Source organism: Pygoscelis adeliae, unplaced genomic scaffold (genome assembly GCF_000699105.1).
Source record: "Pygoscelis adeliae isolate BGI_AS28 unplaced genomic scaffold, ASM69910v1 Scaffold55, whole genome shotgun sequence".
In the NCBI taxonomy this organism is placed as follows: Eukaryota; Metazoa; Chordata; class Aves; order Sphenisciformes; family Spheniscidae; genus Pygoscelis; species Pygoscelis adeliae.
In genome coordinates, this window is record NW_008824804.1 from 205800 (window position 1) to 219289 (window position 13490).

At 39.2% G+C, this 13490-nt stretch overlaps 1 protein-coding gene across 1 annotated transcript in view; it reads right to left on the minus strand.

The window, feature by feature from the left end:
* The window catches only part of TFG (TRK-fused gene), a 23233-nt gene that overhangs the window by 709 nt on the left and 9034 nt on the right, over positions 1-13490 (minus strand). Inside the window, exons 3-8 of the mRNA XM_009324031.1 lie at positions 12345-12428; positions 11285-11431; positions 9602-9769; positions 7055-7195; positions 2576-2665; positions 3-87 (exon numbers count right to left, since the gene is read on the minus strand). Coding sequence (XP_009322306.1) covers positions 3-87; positions 2576-2665; positions 7055-7195; positions 9602-9769; positions 11285-11431; positions 12345-12428 — 715 coding nt within the window. The remainder of the gene's footprint in view (positions 1-2; positions 88-2575; positions 2666-7054; positions 7196-9601; positions 9770-11284; positions 11432-12344; positions 12429-13490) is intronic.

Consider the following 13490-nt stretch of genomic DNA (forward strand, 5'->3'; position numbering starts at 1 on the left):
CGGCGGCCGGGGCCGGGGCCGCCGGCTGGCTGTAGGCCGGGAACTGCTGGGCTTGCTGCGAGGGGGTTTGCTGCTGACTGTAGCCTGCTGGAAAGGCAAAGAGCAAGGTGGGGTGAGAGAGAGCAAAGAACCACGGGCACCTGCAGAAACACCTTCCTTTCTTTTACAGCGACAAACACAGAACAAGGCAGTAAGCACAGAAAAGGCAAACCAAGAACGAACGCGAGTTTTCCTGCCTTTCGCATAAGCACGCTGCCGGGGTTTTGGTGCACTACCATGGCAGCACAGCAACACTGAAAACAGTTAGTATAACATTGTTTTCCCGTGACTGAGGAGAAATTAAAAAAAATGACAAATAGTGTTTTACTACCATGGTGTCACATGAAAAATACTAAGTCTTTGTTGGCAAATGAGGCAAAATGCAACCTTTTTCCCCAGATAAAAACTCAAAAACTAAACAGTCACAAAAATATTGTCAGGGTCTAATGTCAGTCATACCTTTGGTTAAATCATAGGTCTTTTCAGTTCTTTAGATATGAAAAAGTTGTGCAGAACAGAATACTTTAGTACAAAACTTCCATTTAAACATGTCCCAAACTTGATTTTTCTGTATAAAGCCAGCTTCCAAAAGGAATTTCTCTTATTGAAAACTTAAAAGGACTCTGTGTCATTTTAATGAAGAAATAGCTACTTTTATCCATCATGAAACACACCTGCAGCTACTTGCAATGAAACCTCTCCAGTGACTGGAATCCTGTCAGCATTAAACACCAGACACACAAATTATTAAAAGTGCACAGCCCTAAACGGAAAGAGTAAGGGTTGAAGAATGCACTGGAGTAAACTCACCTTGAAACTGGGATCAGAATTTACTCATCAGACAAACCTCTGAAGGGTCCATTTTTACTACCATGAGTAAATAGCCACATTGTTGCCTAGTAGATCTACAAGAGTGGGAATGGATCCTGCTCTTGGGGGACAGGGGGTTGAAAGGAGACAATGCTCATGGGAACAGCAGCAAAACAAACAAACAAATCCCATGAGTCAAGATCTTCAAAGGCTGCTGTCACTAGGTCCTCAAAAAAAAAAAAAAAAAGGCTGTTTCTGAAAGATGAGGTTAATCGTGAAGGAAGTTATGAGAAACAGAGGAGCCCCAGAGCAGTTCTGGTGGTGTTTCATTCTTACTTGGAAGATGGTGTTGATTAGAATGCAGAACTCGCATTGCACTACAGCTTTCACAGGAACTTCTCCAGTAAAATAATGGATTAGATGATGGTAGGATATGACTAGAAAGCAGATGGAAGCTCCTTTTTTTTCCCCCACTCAGTTTTTAAGCCTAAAGAAAGTCAGATAGACCCTTCTACTTCCAACAGGCTCGTTACTTCTTCTGAAATTAGACTTCAGAAAGTCTGTCACTGTCTTCTAATTACAAATGTGGGGGTGAGAAATCTGCAGAGAACAAGATACCATTTAGAGACCCAAATCAACCAGCTCTCGCACAGTGCACAGGAACAAGGGCTGAGGCACAAACCTTCAGTTCCAAGTTTTCTAGGGTTCTTGTCCAAGATAAACATGGAATTTCTTCATAAGCTCTGCAAGTGTTCTCATCTACATCAAAATTGATGCACTCCCACTGTATATTGCACACCAAAATAAAGGCCATACGGGCTCCATTCTGAGTGACTTAATGGTATGGGAGTCTTTTGTTTAGTTTAAGGAAGATTGTTTGAAACAAGGAGTGATAAATGCTTTGTATCATTTTCTGAAAGTATTAAGCAACTTGCAATTTGTTATGGAATCTGCTGTTACAGTCTCATCCCTGTACTTTAGCTGGATTATGATTCCTAGCACATACTATGCATTATTAGATGCCAGCTGCTTCTAAAGTAAATAACTCAAAAGTTCCAAAGTCAAGTTTATTTTGGGTATACGCAAAAGCCAGCTCTTCATATTTGACTTAAACCATTCTTCTGCTAAAAGTCTCCTGGCACCTTTACTTATCAGCAAAATGAACAACTAAAAAAAAAAACCTATCTCTTGAAAGTTTATCTGAAATTACAGTATTTACAATAGCTAAGGATTTACCAAATGACAACTATAATCACTGTTCACACCACTAAATTTTGTTCACGGAGATCATTCTAGACGCAAGAAACAGGGGCCATCTTTATATACCTCCGATATTTAAGGAAGCTAAATTGGGATGTTTCAGTCACTTACTTGCTAGAATCCCAAGACTGCAGAAGTTAATCCTGACGACTGCTCATGCTTCGGGGTGATTCACTTTGCCTCCCTTTCTAACAATGCATTCTGCTGATTAATAACGGTAGTCTGCTTTTGGTCACAATCAAGTAGGATTGAGATACCAGAACTCCAACTACATACTAAAAATATAGACAGCTACAGTGTTCTCTTCCTGGTAATTTTTGAATTGTGACAGTTCCCATCAGAAGCACAGGCACTCAGGCTGCTCAGCACCCTGGCCTGCCCCACAGGTTCAGGAACCGAAGCTCACAGGGTCGGGCACCGAAGGAGAGGTTCAACAACGAAACCGCCATTTGAGAGAGCTGCTTACCTGGGTACTGCATACCGTACTGTTGCTGAGGCTGAGCCTGCGGCTGCTGAGCAGGATAACCAGGCTGTTGGTACTGTTGGTACATCTGACCTAGGGATCAGAAAGGTATTTAGTTGAAGCCCAGTACCCTAGCTATATTATAAACACACAGTGAACAACGTCCTAACAAACAGTTCAAAATCGCAGCAACAAACCCTCTCACAACATGTAAAAACTTTTTTAAGAAAGTCTGAACACGGAAGTTTGAGTACGTGTTCCACCTCACTACCAACCGAAACCAGTCTACAGGTTTTAGCTTCTGAACCATGCCGTTCTGAAGACTAAATGATGTTTATCTCTCTCCAACAGAATACATAGTTCTAATTTGGCACGGGAGGCTTACTATTTCACATTAGCCATGCACCTTAATTAGTGCTACTCTGGTGGGTAACAGAGCAGGAATCTTTAAACGTCTTGGTAACTGCTCCAGAACTTACACTGTAAATTAAAGTACTTCAAAAGTGAAACATGTCCTCAGATTGTCTGTTTATATTAGGTTATATATATAAAAATGTATATTATACATATAAAATATATATATATTACTTGCTGTAAGCCAAGTTTTCTTAAGAGACCCAGGGGTATGTATACACCCTAAAGCAAAAATAAAACCGTACATTTTTAAGCTTGGGTATTCTAATTCAATGCTGATTTTTCCTAAATTCACTGCTTCCAATTTCTTGGCAAGAAGAGGCAGAATATTTGTTTAGACTTAACCTATGGGCTCTGTTTAGGCCTTATGCTTCTGCTGTTTTTCAGTTTAGTAACAGGCACAGTCAAAGAACAAGAACAATTATTTGCCAAAACTAAAGCTTAGCTGAACTGGAGCAGACATGGAAACTTTACTATTATAAAGTGTTACTCTACTATTATTCATTCTGCAAAGATCAGCAGACTGTATAAATATACTGGAATCTGTATCTTCTGAACTGCACCAAGAGAAAAGCAACTCGGCTCTGCTCCAAGTCCTCCCCGACCTCTGTGCACACTGCTTTAAAAGAACTCCTTATTTCGTCTTTTCTCTGTGTTACCTGCAGCTGAAAGCAACGGTATTTTACACACTAAGGCGCTGAAAATATTTTACATCGGTGCAGTCGTTCAAAATATTACTTGGTATGCAATTATTGTGGGATGAAGAGTGCTAAACACAAAGCTTGAAGAGAATTTAAGCCTGTTAGCTTGATAATTAAGGATTAGAAACTCAGAATGCATGTTTTCTGTTTCTTGAACTCTGTTGTTATAGGGAAGTTCTGGGAGAACAACCAGGAAGCTGCAAGCTTTACCCACAGGCTAACAGGGAGACCACACTGGCACCTGCTGGAGGCCTCAGGTAAAGGGATATGAAAGAAACAGCATGGAGTTTTTCCAAAGCCTTCTGAGAAGGCTTGCTGTCTTCACCAGGGTTGAAGCGTTAGTGAGGAGCAGAGAGGTGTTCCAGTGCCGTTCAAGAAAACATTCTTAATTTACAGCCACGAATGCAGTCAGAGATCCTATGGGTCCTTAAACACACAGAGTTTTCCTCCTCACTGGCTTTTTACTCTGAAAACAAGATGAGCTACAGCATCAGTGTCTGGTTTTGTACTTAGCAGTGCTTATTGCAGTCAAGGATCTGCCAGCATTTACCATTGTTCCTGTGCACTGAAACAGCCATTTTAGCTTGATTCCGAAAAAAGACCACATAGGTATATTCACACAACATTCTTTTCCCTAGAAGATCATGAAGTACTTACCTGAATGAACTTTTACATCTATTTCAGCAAAGACTAAGAAAGTCTCCACATCTGTACATAATTGGTTCTCCTGTGTGTTCAGCGACTGGATTTAGTGGTACAAAAGCACAGGCATGCCACAGGAGACTGCACTATACTGAAACGTCTTTGTTGTACTGATTTAATTCCAACTAGTGAATGCTTAAAACTTCAGCAAGGGAGGCAAGCCATTCATTAGTATCGGCACATGGAGGTGAGGTGACTTGGTATTCACAAATAACAACACCTAATAACCAATTATAATCATCATAACATCAGTTGTTGGCAAAGAATGCCATTAAAAAATAATCCCCCGATATACCAGAATGATTGACACGTGACTGTGTCAGTGTTTACGCTGTGAACTCTGATCATGCACTACTGAATTATTCACTTGGTGTACATCAGTGCACGTTTGTAACCTAAGATTTGAAACTGAGGTTTTTACCCCAGTTACCATTTTACTTCTATCCTCAAAATACTGGGAAGGTGGGGGGGAAGCACAGCTTGGGGTGTTTTGGTTTTTTAAAAGTGAACTAGTATTTTAAAACTAGTTTCTAAGAAGAACATGCTCTGCGCCAGCAGTGCCAGTTGCATGAGCCAATCCTGTTGAAAATCTAACCATCAAAACGTATCCAAAGTTCTGGCTGAGCCATGGCCCTGCGCTGGTTCTCATCTCGGCTGCACAAGGGCGGGATGGGGCAGCACAGGTCCCCAAATTACCCCTGGACTGAGGTGCAATCAAAACAGTGAAGTACAGAAAGCTACTCCATGTGTCCAAGGAAAGTCTTTGAACGCTTTGGATAAAAGCAACTTAGTTTAGGAAGAAAACTCAGAGGCTGATAATCGCACATATATTACCCAGCTTTGGTAAGAGACTGCTATTTACCATATGCATACAATGCACAGCGTAAGCGCTCCCACTAGTATTTCTGATGAACAAGGTGCAAGAATGACTTCTGATCTCTTCCCAAGAACTGAACCACCCTATTGTATCCATAGAGTGAAGAAAATAGAATCAATACTTAACATATTCCAGTGGTAATGACAAAAACTGCATAAACTACAGACCAAAACCTTCATAATTAGTGCTGGCTGTATTTTACATGCAAAAAAAAAAAAAAGGACTTGGGCAAAGGTATAGCACAGTTCAGTGTTTAAAAAACAAACAAACCCCACTATACTTTCCTTGACCCAAGTTTAGAAAAATCATTACATCTACTCTGATACATGAGCCTAGACAGCTGTTTTCCTAAGAAAGATGAGTTTTGCTGAAACAAGTACTTTTTCCCTTCCCTGGCGTTAGCAGTTAGGATTCCAGCCTACTGCTGCCAGTGCTTAAGTGTTTCACTTTTTTGTTTCAGTTCTAGTTTAACATCAACACTTAAAACCTCATACCTTATTGTCTTTAAGTAAAAAGGCTAAATTCATAGAATACAAGTTCAGTAGCTGAGTGTATTTTTTGAATATTAATTTTTCTAGCTGCTGACAGAAGAACCTGAAGCACTTTTTTCCAAAAGTAACTTCCACACACAAACAATATCTTTAAGCTACAAAGATGTCTCTTGCCGTCTCATTTATACCGCTTGACTAATTCTTAGAGAAGTAAGCAAAAAGAAAAAGCTGAAAGCAGCAAAACAAGAGTTTTACAAGCTCCTCTGTAACCAACAGCATTCGTGCCTGCTTAAATATTATGCCTAACTACAAATTGCTCAAATACTCTGCTCAATCAAAATGTTACCGATGCCCTTCAGGCAACAGGTTCCAAGTGACTGTGGATACTGTCATCACCCTCAATAATGCCTCTCACATTTACCTCTAGCGTTATGTCAGTATAGAAAGCAGCAGAGGGTTGAAACTTGTTTCTACACCAACACAGAAACAACTTTATATTGTGCTTCGTAGGGAGGTAGAAATACCAAAGCAAGTCATTCCACAGTCAGTTTCATCCAGAACTATGCAGGTATGAAGGCTCAGTGCTCTTGGAAAATATCAATAGAAAAATGATGCCCAAATGTAGCAAACCTCTGAATAGGTTTATTTTTAGAAGTCAAATAACATGTAAAAGGGTATAGTACAAAGGAATCTGAATACCAGAGTTAAGACCTTAAGCTTTAAAGGAGGGCCAGCTGAGGCTCTCAAGAGTTACAGAGGAAAACTACAATGCATATGAGACAGTTACAAGGTTTAACCTGACTAGCACAGAGCCGTAGATAGTAAAGAAGCAATGCAATAATGGCTGTTTCATTAGATAGAAATGATGAGTAAACAACATTTTTAATTCATAGTAGACAAGCCAACAAACCATTAGCTGAGTGAAAGCAACTACTAATACTGCTTGCTTGACACAACACACAGGGTATGATACGAACTAAGTTTTTCATATATTTTTAAAGTACAGCATATGTAAGTCTGCCTTACAGCAAAGTGAGCACGGATGCAAGTAGCAAACAGTACCCTGAAAGTCCTCCTCACGTTACATCACCTACCCTTTTATATAAAGCTACTGCTCCACCTGCTGTTTCTGTATTGAACAGCACGTGAGGAAAAAAGTTTTCCTGCCTAGCAGCATAGATGAATCTGTACTTTGGTATCAACTTTCGAGTCTGCTAACTGGAAGTCATAGCTACTGATAACTCAGATTCAGATACCATCATTCACGTCTTAAATAGAAGAAAAACCTGCTGCTTACCTTCCACCTGACCAGTCTGCGGCTGTGTTCCGGGGTACGGTGGCTGCTGTGCCTGAACACCAGGGGGATGGGCTGCAGAAGAGGAGGAAGCAATGCTATCTGGTGTTCCTGATCGCTCTTCTGCAGGGGCACTGGGTGGTCCTAGCAGAGAAAAAAAATATATTACAGTACATGAAATGAACAGAGAATTTGAATTAAAAAAAAAATCTAATACAAGACCATTCCCTTGCAAAGTTTTTAATTTTTTTTCCAGTTTTCCATAGATTTAAGTCTCAGAGTGTCACGCCCAAGCTAAAACTAAATATATTTGCCTATGTAAACTCTCCTTTGAAATTGGGGGGGGGGGGGGGAAACGGGACGGGACACACGGATGGACGGGACAGGGACGGGACGTGTTTCCACCTGTCTCTAGGTCACTCAAATTTCATCCTTCCAAGGAACCTGACCCGTCCATGGGATAAAACCCTGCGTGACAACATCGTTTTTCCACAGCTTAAGGTGCTAACCTTGCACACATACACTGAAGACTTGCTACGTGTGGACAGAATATGCACCTACGTACCTATTCTTTCTCATCTGGAGCAAAGGTGCAAAGCTGTGTGAAACTGTTCAAATGCACTAGTGTTTTACTGTGGCCCACATGGGCCCAGGCAACAAAGTGTTTTACCAACAGTCATACAGCATGTGAACAGAAAACCTCCAAGGAATGTATTAAACTCACACTCCCGGACAGGATATAGCAGGCTTCAGTCTAAAAGCAATTGTCGGCTTCGATAATTCTGAAAATATTCCAGCTAGCACCCAAAGAAAGCAAGGAAACAGAGAATTCAGACTTTCTCTACATTAGTGAGAAGTTCAGAAATATGCATGTGAATGGCTATAATATAATGCAATTAAATGCAAAGTATTTTGTTAGAAACAAGGGAGCTTAAACCTGGAACTTTCCAGCTATTAGTTACATGAATGCTACCTATGAGACACTACTTTCAAATACATGCTTAAAGTACAAGAATTAGAATTGCTGCAAATTCACTTTCAATTTTAAGAAAGTTATATTTACACAATATAAATACGCATCCAACAAGCCCTTAATTGTGTTTTCATGTTACCCTTATTAGGGGGAAAATGAATCAAATCTGCCAACTTCTGGTTTTGCCTTTATACACGTAACTGCAGGATTATAGCTTTAGAAATGGGATTTCTTATATCCTGCTTAAACGTCCTCTGTGAATGTCCTCTGTACATTCAAAGCATGGTCAAGTCAGTTCACTGTCAGAAGAATTATGGAGACGCATAAACATTGAAGTGTCACTGATGCTATGATCAAAGCATTAACTGACACTGAGGCTTTGTACCAAAAGACAAACCATCTCCTTCAAAAATTAGCTCCAATTTTCTGCTAGTTGTACTTCACATTCTACTCTATCACTTCACTGTTCAGAGGTAGCCCATTTTAAGTTTTCAAGTACCATCAAACCTTTATCTGGTTTGTGAAATAACGATGCCGTGACAATACCCAAAACGTGCCACGGAAGAAGAGATCACTCAACAGGCCTGATCCACGGACCAGTACCCCAATCTGAAGACAACCACTCTGTCTGCAGGTACAACCTTGGATCCTGCACAGTCGCAGTCACACAGTGCAGATCTATTCCTATCACTCCACACTTTTGCCAAGGCAGCCGTACTGTAGAAACAAGCTCCAGTTGCTATTAGTTTGCCCATCTGTATCATTACTTCACACATCACATAAAATTTACTTGCTCTAAAGTTGAGAGTACACAGCAAATCCTGTTGGCTAACAGCAGTTTTATTTTCAGGTTTCCATGCTACATGAAACCTTGCCAGACCCACACAGATTCTGTGCAAAATCATTTCTCTATATTCTGCATCACACTCGCTAGTATGTTCTATGTTGCTTTTCCAACTTCAGTTATCCCGTCTTAAGTTGACTGCATTCAGTTTAGTATAATCGGGTTTTGTATGCTTAGCATTCTACTACTAGGTAGGGCCAACAGTCATGCAGATCTTCAAGAATAAATATAATTCAGACAAGTATGTTATTCCTTTCTGTTAACAGTAAAAAAGTTGACACTATTTACTTTTGAAATGAAACAGAGGAAAGGCAGGGTTGTACAAAACATTCTGACTGACCCAAACAGCAGAAGCACAAGCCAAGAACATGAACTACAAGATCAAAGCCTAAGGCAGAGCAGTGGATACTGTTTTTCTATCACTGGCAGATACCAATTAAGTTACTCTACACAATAGCTTTAAATAATTCAAATAAAAAATTCTAAGCCATTTTCTACTCCAAGCTAAAACACAATGCTAAAACCAACAGCAACTTTTCAACATTTTGTATACAGAAGTTAGCAAACACAGTTACAACACCTTAATATACCAAGTTTTAGAATTCTGAAAAGAAATAGTGAATATAGAACATAGCTTAATACATCCAAAATGCAAATGCTTTGTTACAAATCAAGATTTGAGTCATCGATTATGAACAGGTTTTGCTTTCCTTTTCATAAGACGTATTCTTACCTGACACCTGATCATCTGTCAAGCCAAACGCTGACATGACGTTCTTGCTGATTTCATCCTGGTTCTTTAGCGGATCAAATGCAGACATGCTTGCTGCTATAACTTGAGTAGATGGCTTAACATTAGAGTCAGCAGCAGCAGGCTTTTCTTCCCTACCATCTACAGCATCTACAAAACAAAATGCCCAGTTATTAATTCTTGCAAACTGAAACACCATCATACATATATATTGCACTACAGCAACTTTAAAATTGCATAGTTGTGGAGGTTTTTTTAAATGTTTTAACTGTTGAAATGCTTATGTTAGGATAACAGTGATGAATCGGTGATGTATCTGAAACTGTGATGAATCACAAAGCTTAGGTTTCACTGCACAGTTACTTAAAGATACACTGACGCTGTGGAGTATCAGTATCACGTATCACACTGTCTTAAATTCAAAGGTACAAAGCTCCTGCTTCAAACAACTTGTTCTGGTATGACTTGCCTACAGAGAATTCAAAATTAAGAAAACTTACAGAATAGGTTCCAGTTTATTATAGTGTTTTATCAACCACAGTTTTTGTTTTGTTCTATCCCCTTCTCCCCAAATTCTTCCTAAGCTGACAGGTGAAGTTCATCTCTTTGCAATTATACAAGTAACACTGAATCACTCAGAAACCCCTTACCTAGTGGAGTGCTACATTTTCTCTTAAAAACAAACAAGTGCAGATAGGGTTTAGACTGGGTAGTTTTGTTTACACTCTAAGATCATCACCCTAACCTCCTTCCAAATGGTTTACAACCAGAATCCACGGTATTCCACTGAAATCAGTAATTGCTTATATTGTAGGAACAGGAGCTGGGATTTTTTAAATAATACAACCAATAAAACTTCAAAGTGTAAAATACAAAAGCAGCGTTTCCTAAAAGAAAGGCTGGAGTTCTCGTTTCGCCTCTTTACTCAGAACACTGTACTCCATGACTTTGTGTCATTATTTTCTGTGTCCAGCTCACCCAAAATCTGTAATTAAGCACACAGAGGTATAGTTTTTACAGTACAACAGCCCTAAGCTAGGAGATCAATGCCTCAAAACTGGGAGAAGACAACTTCCTTCCCTGTTTTGCCCTCCCCCGATAATCCTTTCCCACCCCTACCTGCACCCTTGTGCTGCTTACCCTGAGACAGCTCTGATGCTGGTCTGAGCTCAAAATGTGTGGATTCAATTTCCTAACCTGGCAAAAAAAGTGGATATAGTTTTTGCTGAATTCACTTTTTACTGTTTTAGTGGATCAAACTTGCTTAGCAACATGACAAGATAAGCACCAGAGCTAGCCCAAAGTAAGCAGCGGGAGTGCTCAGCTGCGAGCAAGAACTCTTCAGCAACAACAAACTATTAATTCAGCTCAAAGCCCTCTCAAAATGTTGCGGTGACTCACAAGTGTTAGTTACAGCACTTTCATACATTACAACAAAAACTCAACGTTGAAGTTTTATTCCTAAGTTAACTTAGTGCTTTACTCCAGACAATCTGAATAAAAATTCTGCCTCTGAAATAAATGAAGCATTAAAAACTAAGTTCTGGACCATCAAGCAACAATTATGAATGATCACAACCAGTACTCAAGCCTCCATTTGTCACTTTGTTAAACGACACACAACTTGGCAAATCAAACCAAACAATACTTTGCCAGGCTGCCTACCACTTTCAGGCAGATTAGTGGAAAGTCCTGGTTCAGCTGGTGGTTCTAAGCAGTCCAGTAAACGATTGACTTTATTGCGAAGTTCTATCAGCTCTCGACGCAGATATTTCACCTGATTAGATTCTAGGGGTCTTGGTTGTCCATTCACTGCGAAACAGCAATTAGATAAATTTAAGACTAGTAACATTTTGACATCCAGTTTAAAATTGCAAAAAAAAAAAAAAATTCCCAACTTTTACTTGCTTGTAGCATCATCATCCTCTGTGGAGTTTAAAGTGACGAAGTTTAGTTAACACAGACTGAACTCATTCTAGAGCTTACTGTTCCTTTAATATAATCTCAGTTCAGTATAATCCACGCTACCAGAACTGCAGAGTAAAGTCTGTGGTAAATTTCTGCATCGTTTACTCATTTCCATGAATATACCCTGAGCAATACAAATATCATACTTGGTTGTGGAAAGCTGTCCCTTTAGAAAGCGCCTTTAGAACTAATGCAGCATACACAACACTGCTGCAATTCATGAATAAGATCAGTGTCCAAGTTAAAGGCTACCTGGGATTCCTTGGAACTATGTGCTAATTTACCAATAGTAGCCTGAAAATAAAGAACTATTTTATACAAAGGCCAAAGGATAAATGTTAAAATCTATTCAACTTTAAGCAATTAATGTTAGTTTTTAGCAGTGTACTCGTAACACTGCAAGATAATCATCTTAAATTTCTCACGCACCTGTGAAAAAAATCCCATAAATGCTGGAGTGGAAGGTAACATGGAAAATAACATCAAGAAAAAATCATTGACCACATATATATGTATGCCAAATACTTTAAGCAATCTTATAAAAAAGAAGTAGTTTCAGTTTCCATAAGTTCAAATGTCACATGAAACATCAAGAGAAAATAGATATCATGTACTAATCCAGTATTTTTAACTTACTGATTTCATTCTTCTGAGGTGACAAACTGAAAGTTTTTAGTACCTTCCAGTGAAGCCCACTGTCTGAATTTTAATAAACATTATTAAAAAAAAAAGACGACAAACAATCTTCTATACTTACCAAACAATGTCAGCTTAAGTATCCTACTGCACTGAATTGCAAAGGAAAGATCTGAGCTATCAAAAATTGTTATAAGATCTCCATCTGAAAAGAACATGAAAAAGTTACATTAAAAGCAAAGCCTATTAAGTACTGAACTTCAGGCTAGGGCAGAAGTGTTACTTCATTACTCAAAAATAACTGTCCCTATTTGATTCTGAAGTTAATAGGAAAAAGTTTATTATTTTGGTGCGAGAGTCAGCGTGCAGGCAGGGAAATTATGCACAGAAGGTAAGACAGAAGCATGACTGGCTCCAAAGGGGAGCCTTCTGACATTAGCCCTTTGAAAGTTCCATATAGCTCATCATTCTTTTATGTTTACGTACAGGATGAAACATGAGAGCCAAGTTCACAAAGTCCAACACCAGAAAGAATGATGCTGCCAGATATGGTTATATGCCTATTCCAAGTGGGTCCAAAACGGTGGTGTTCATGAACAGACAGGAGAGTCAAGATAGATGGCACAAGCCAATCCCAACTCAATTTTTAAAAAACAAAACACGCACACTAAAAACGGAAAATTTTGAGTGACTAGAACACTTTCTCAGGTTATACTCAGAACACTGAGGTGCAAGACTGATTTTCAACAAGGGAACGATAATAAAGTTCCTGTGTAAAAGTGAATAATAAAAATATCTATTAGCCTTAACACACAAATAGGAATGCAGACGTGAAGATGTCAAAGTAGTCAGAAGAAAACTTTTCTCTCAAACCAGGAATCTGACATGAAGTCTCAACCCTTAGCCATTTATTTTTGTGTGTCAGATTTCAGAGGAACTCCCATCCCAATGCATCCTAATGAATTTGCACATCGGCAGTCACAGAAACTATATTGGAACTGTATGGGATCCTTTATTCTTAAGATACAAAGGGCTATGCATAACACACTGAACGCCTTTAATCCTATTAATACCCAAAAGAGATACCAAGTTCCCATTAAGTCTGGTGTCTCACAATTTTTAACCTGAGTCAAGACAAATGACATTAACATCTTGGCTTACTCAACAAGATCACAGATAAAACAAGACTACTCTCTTTGGCAGGATGGATTTTCTGCTGCTTTAACATATTCAACAGATTATTAATAGACTAAATGAACACAAATTA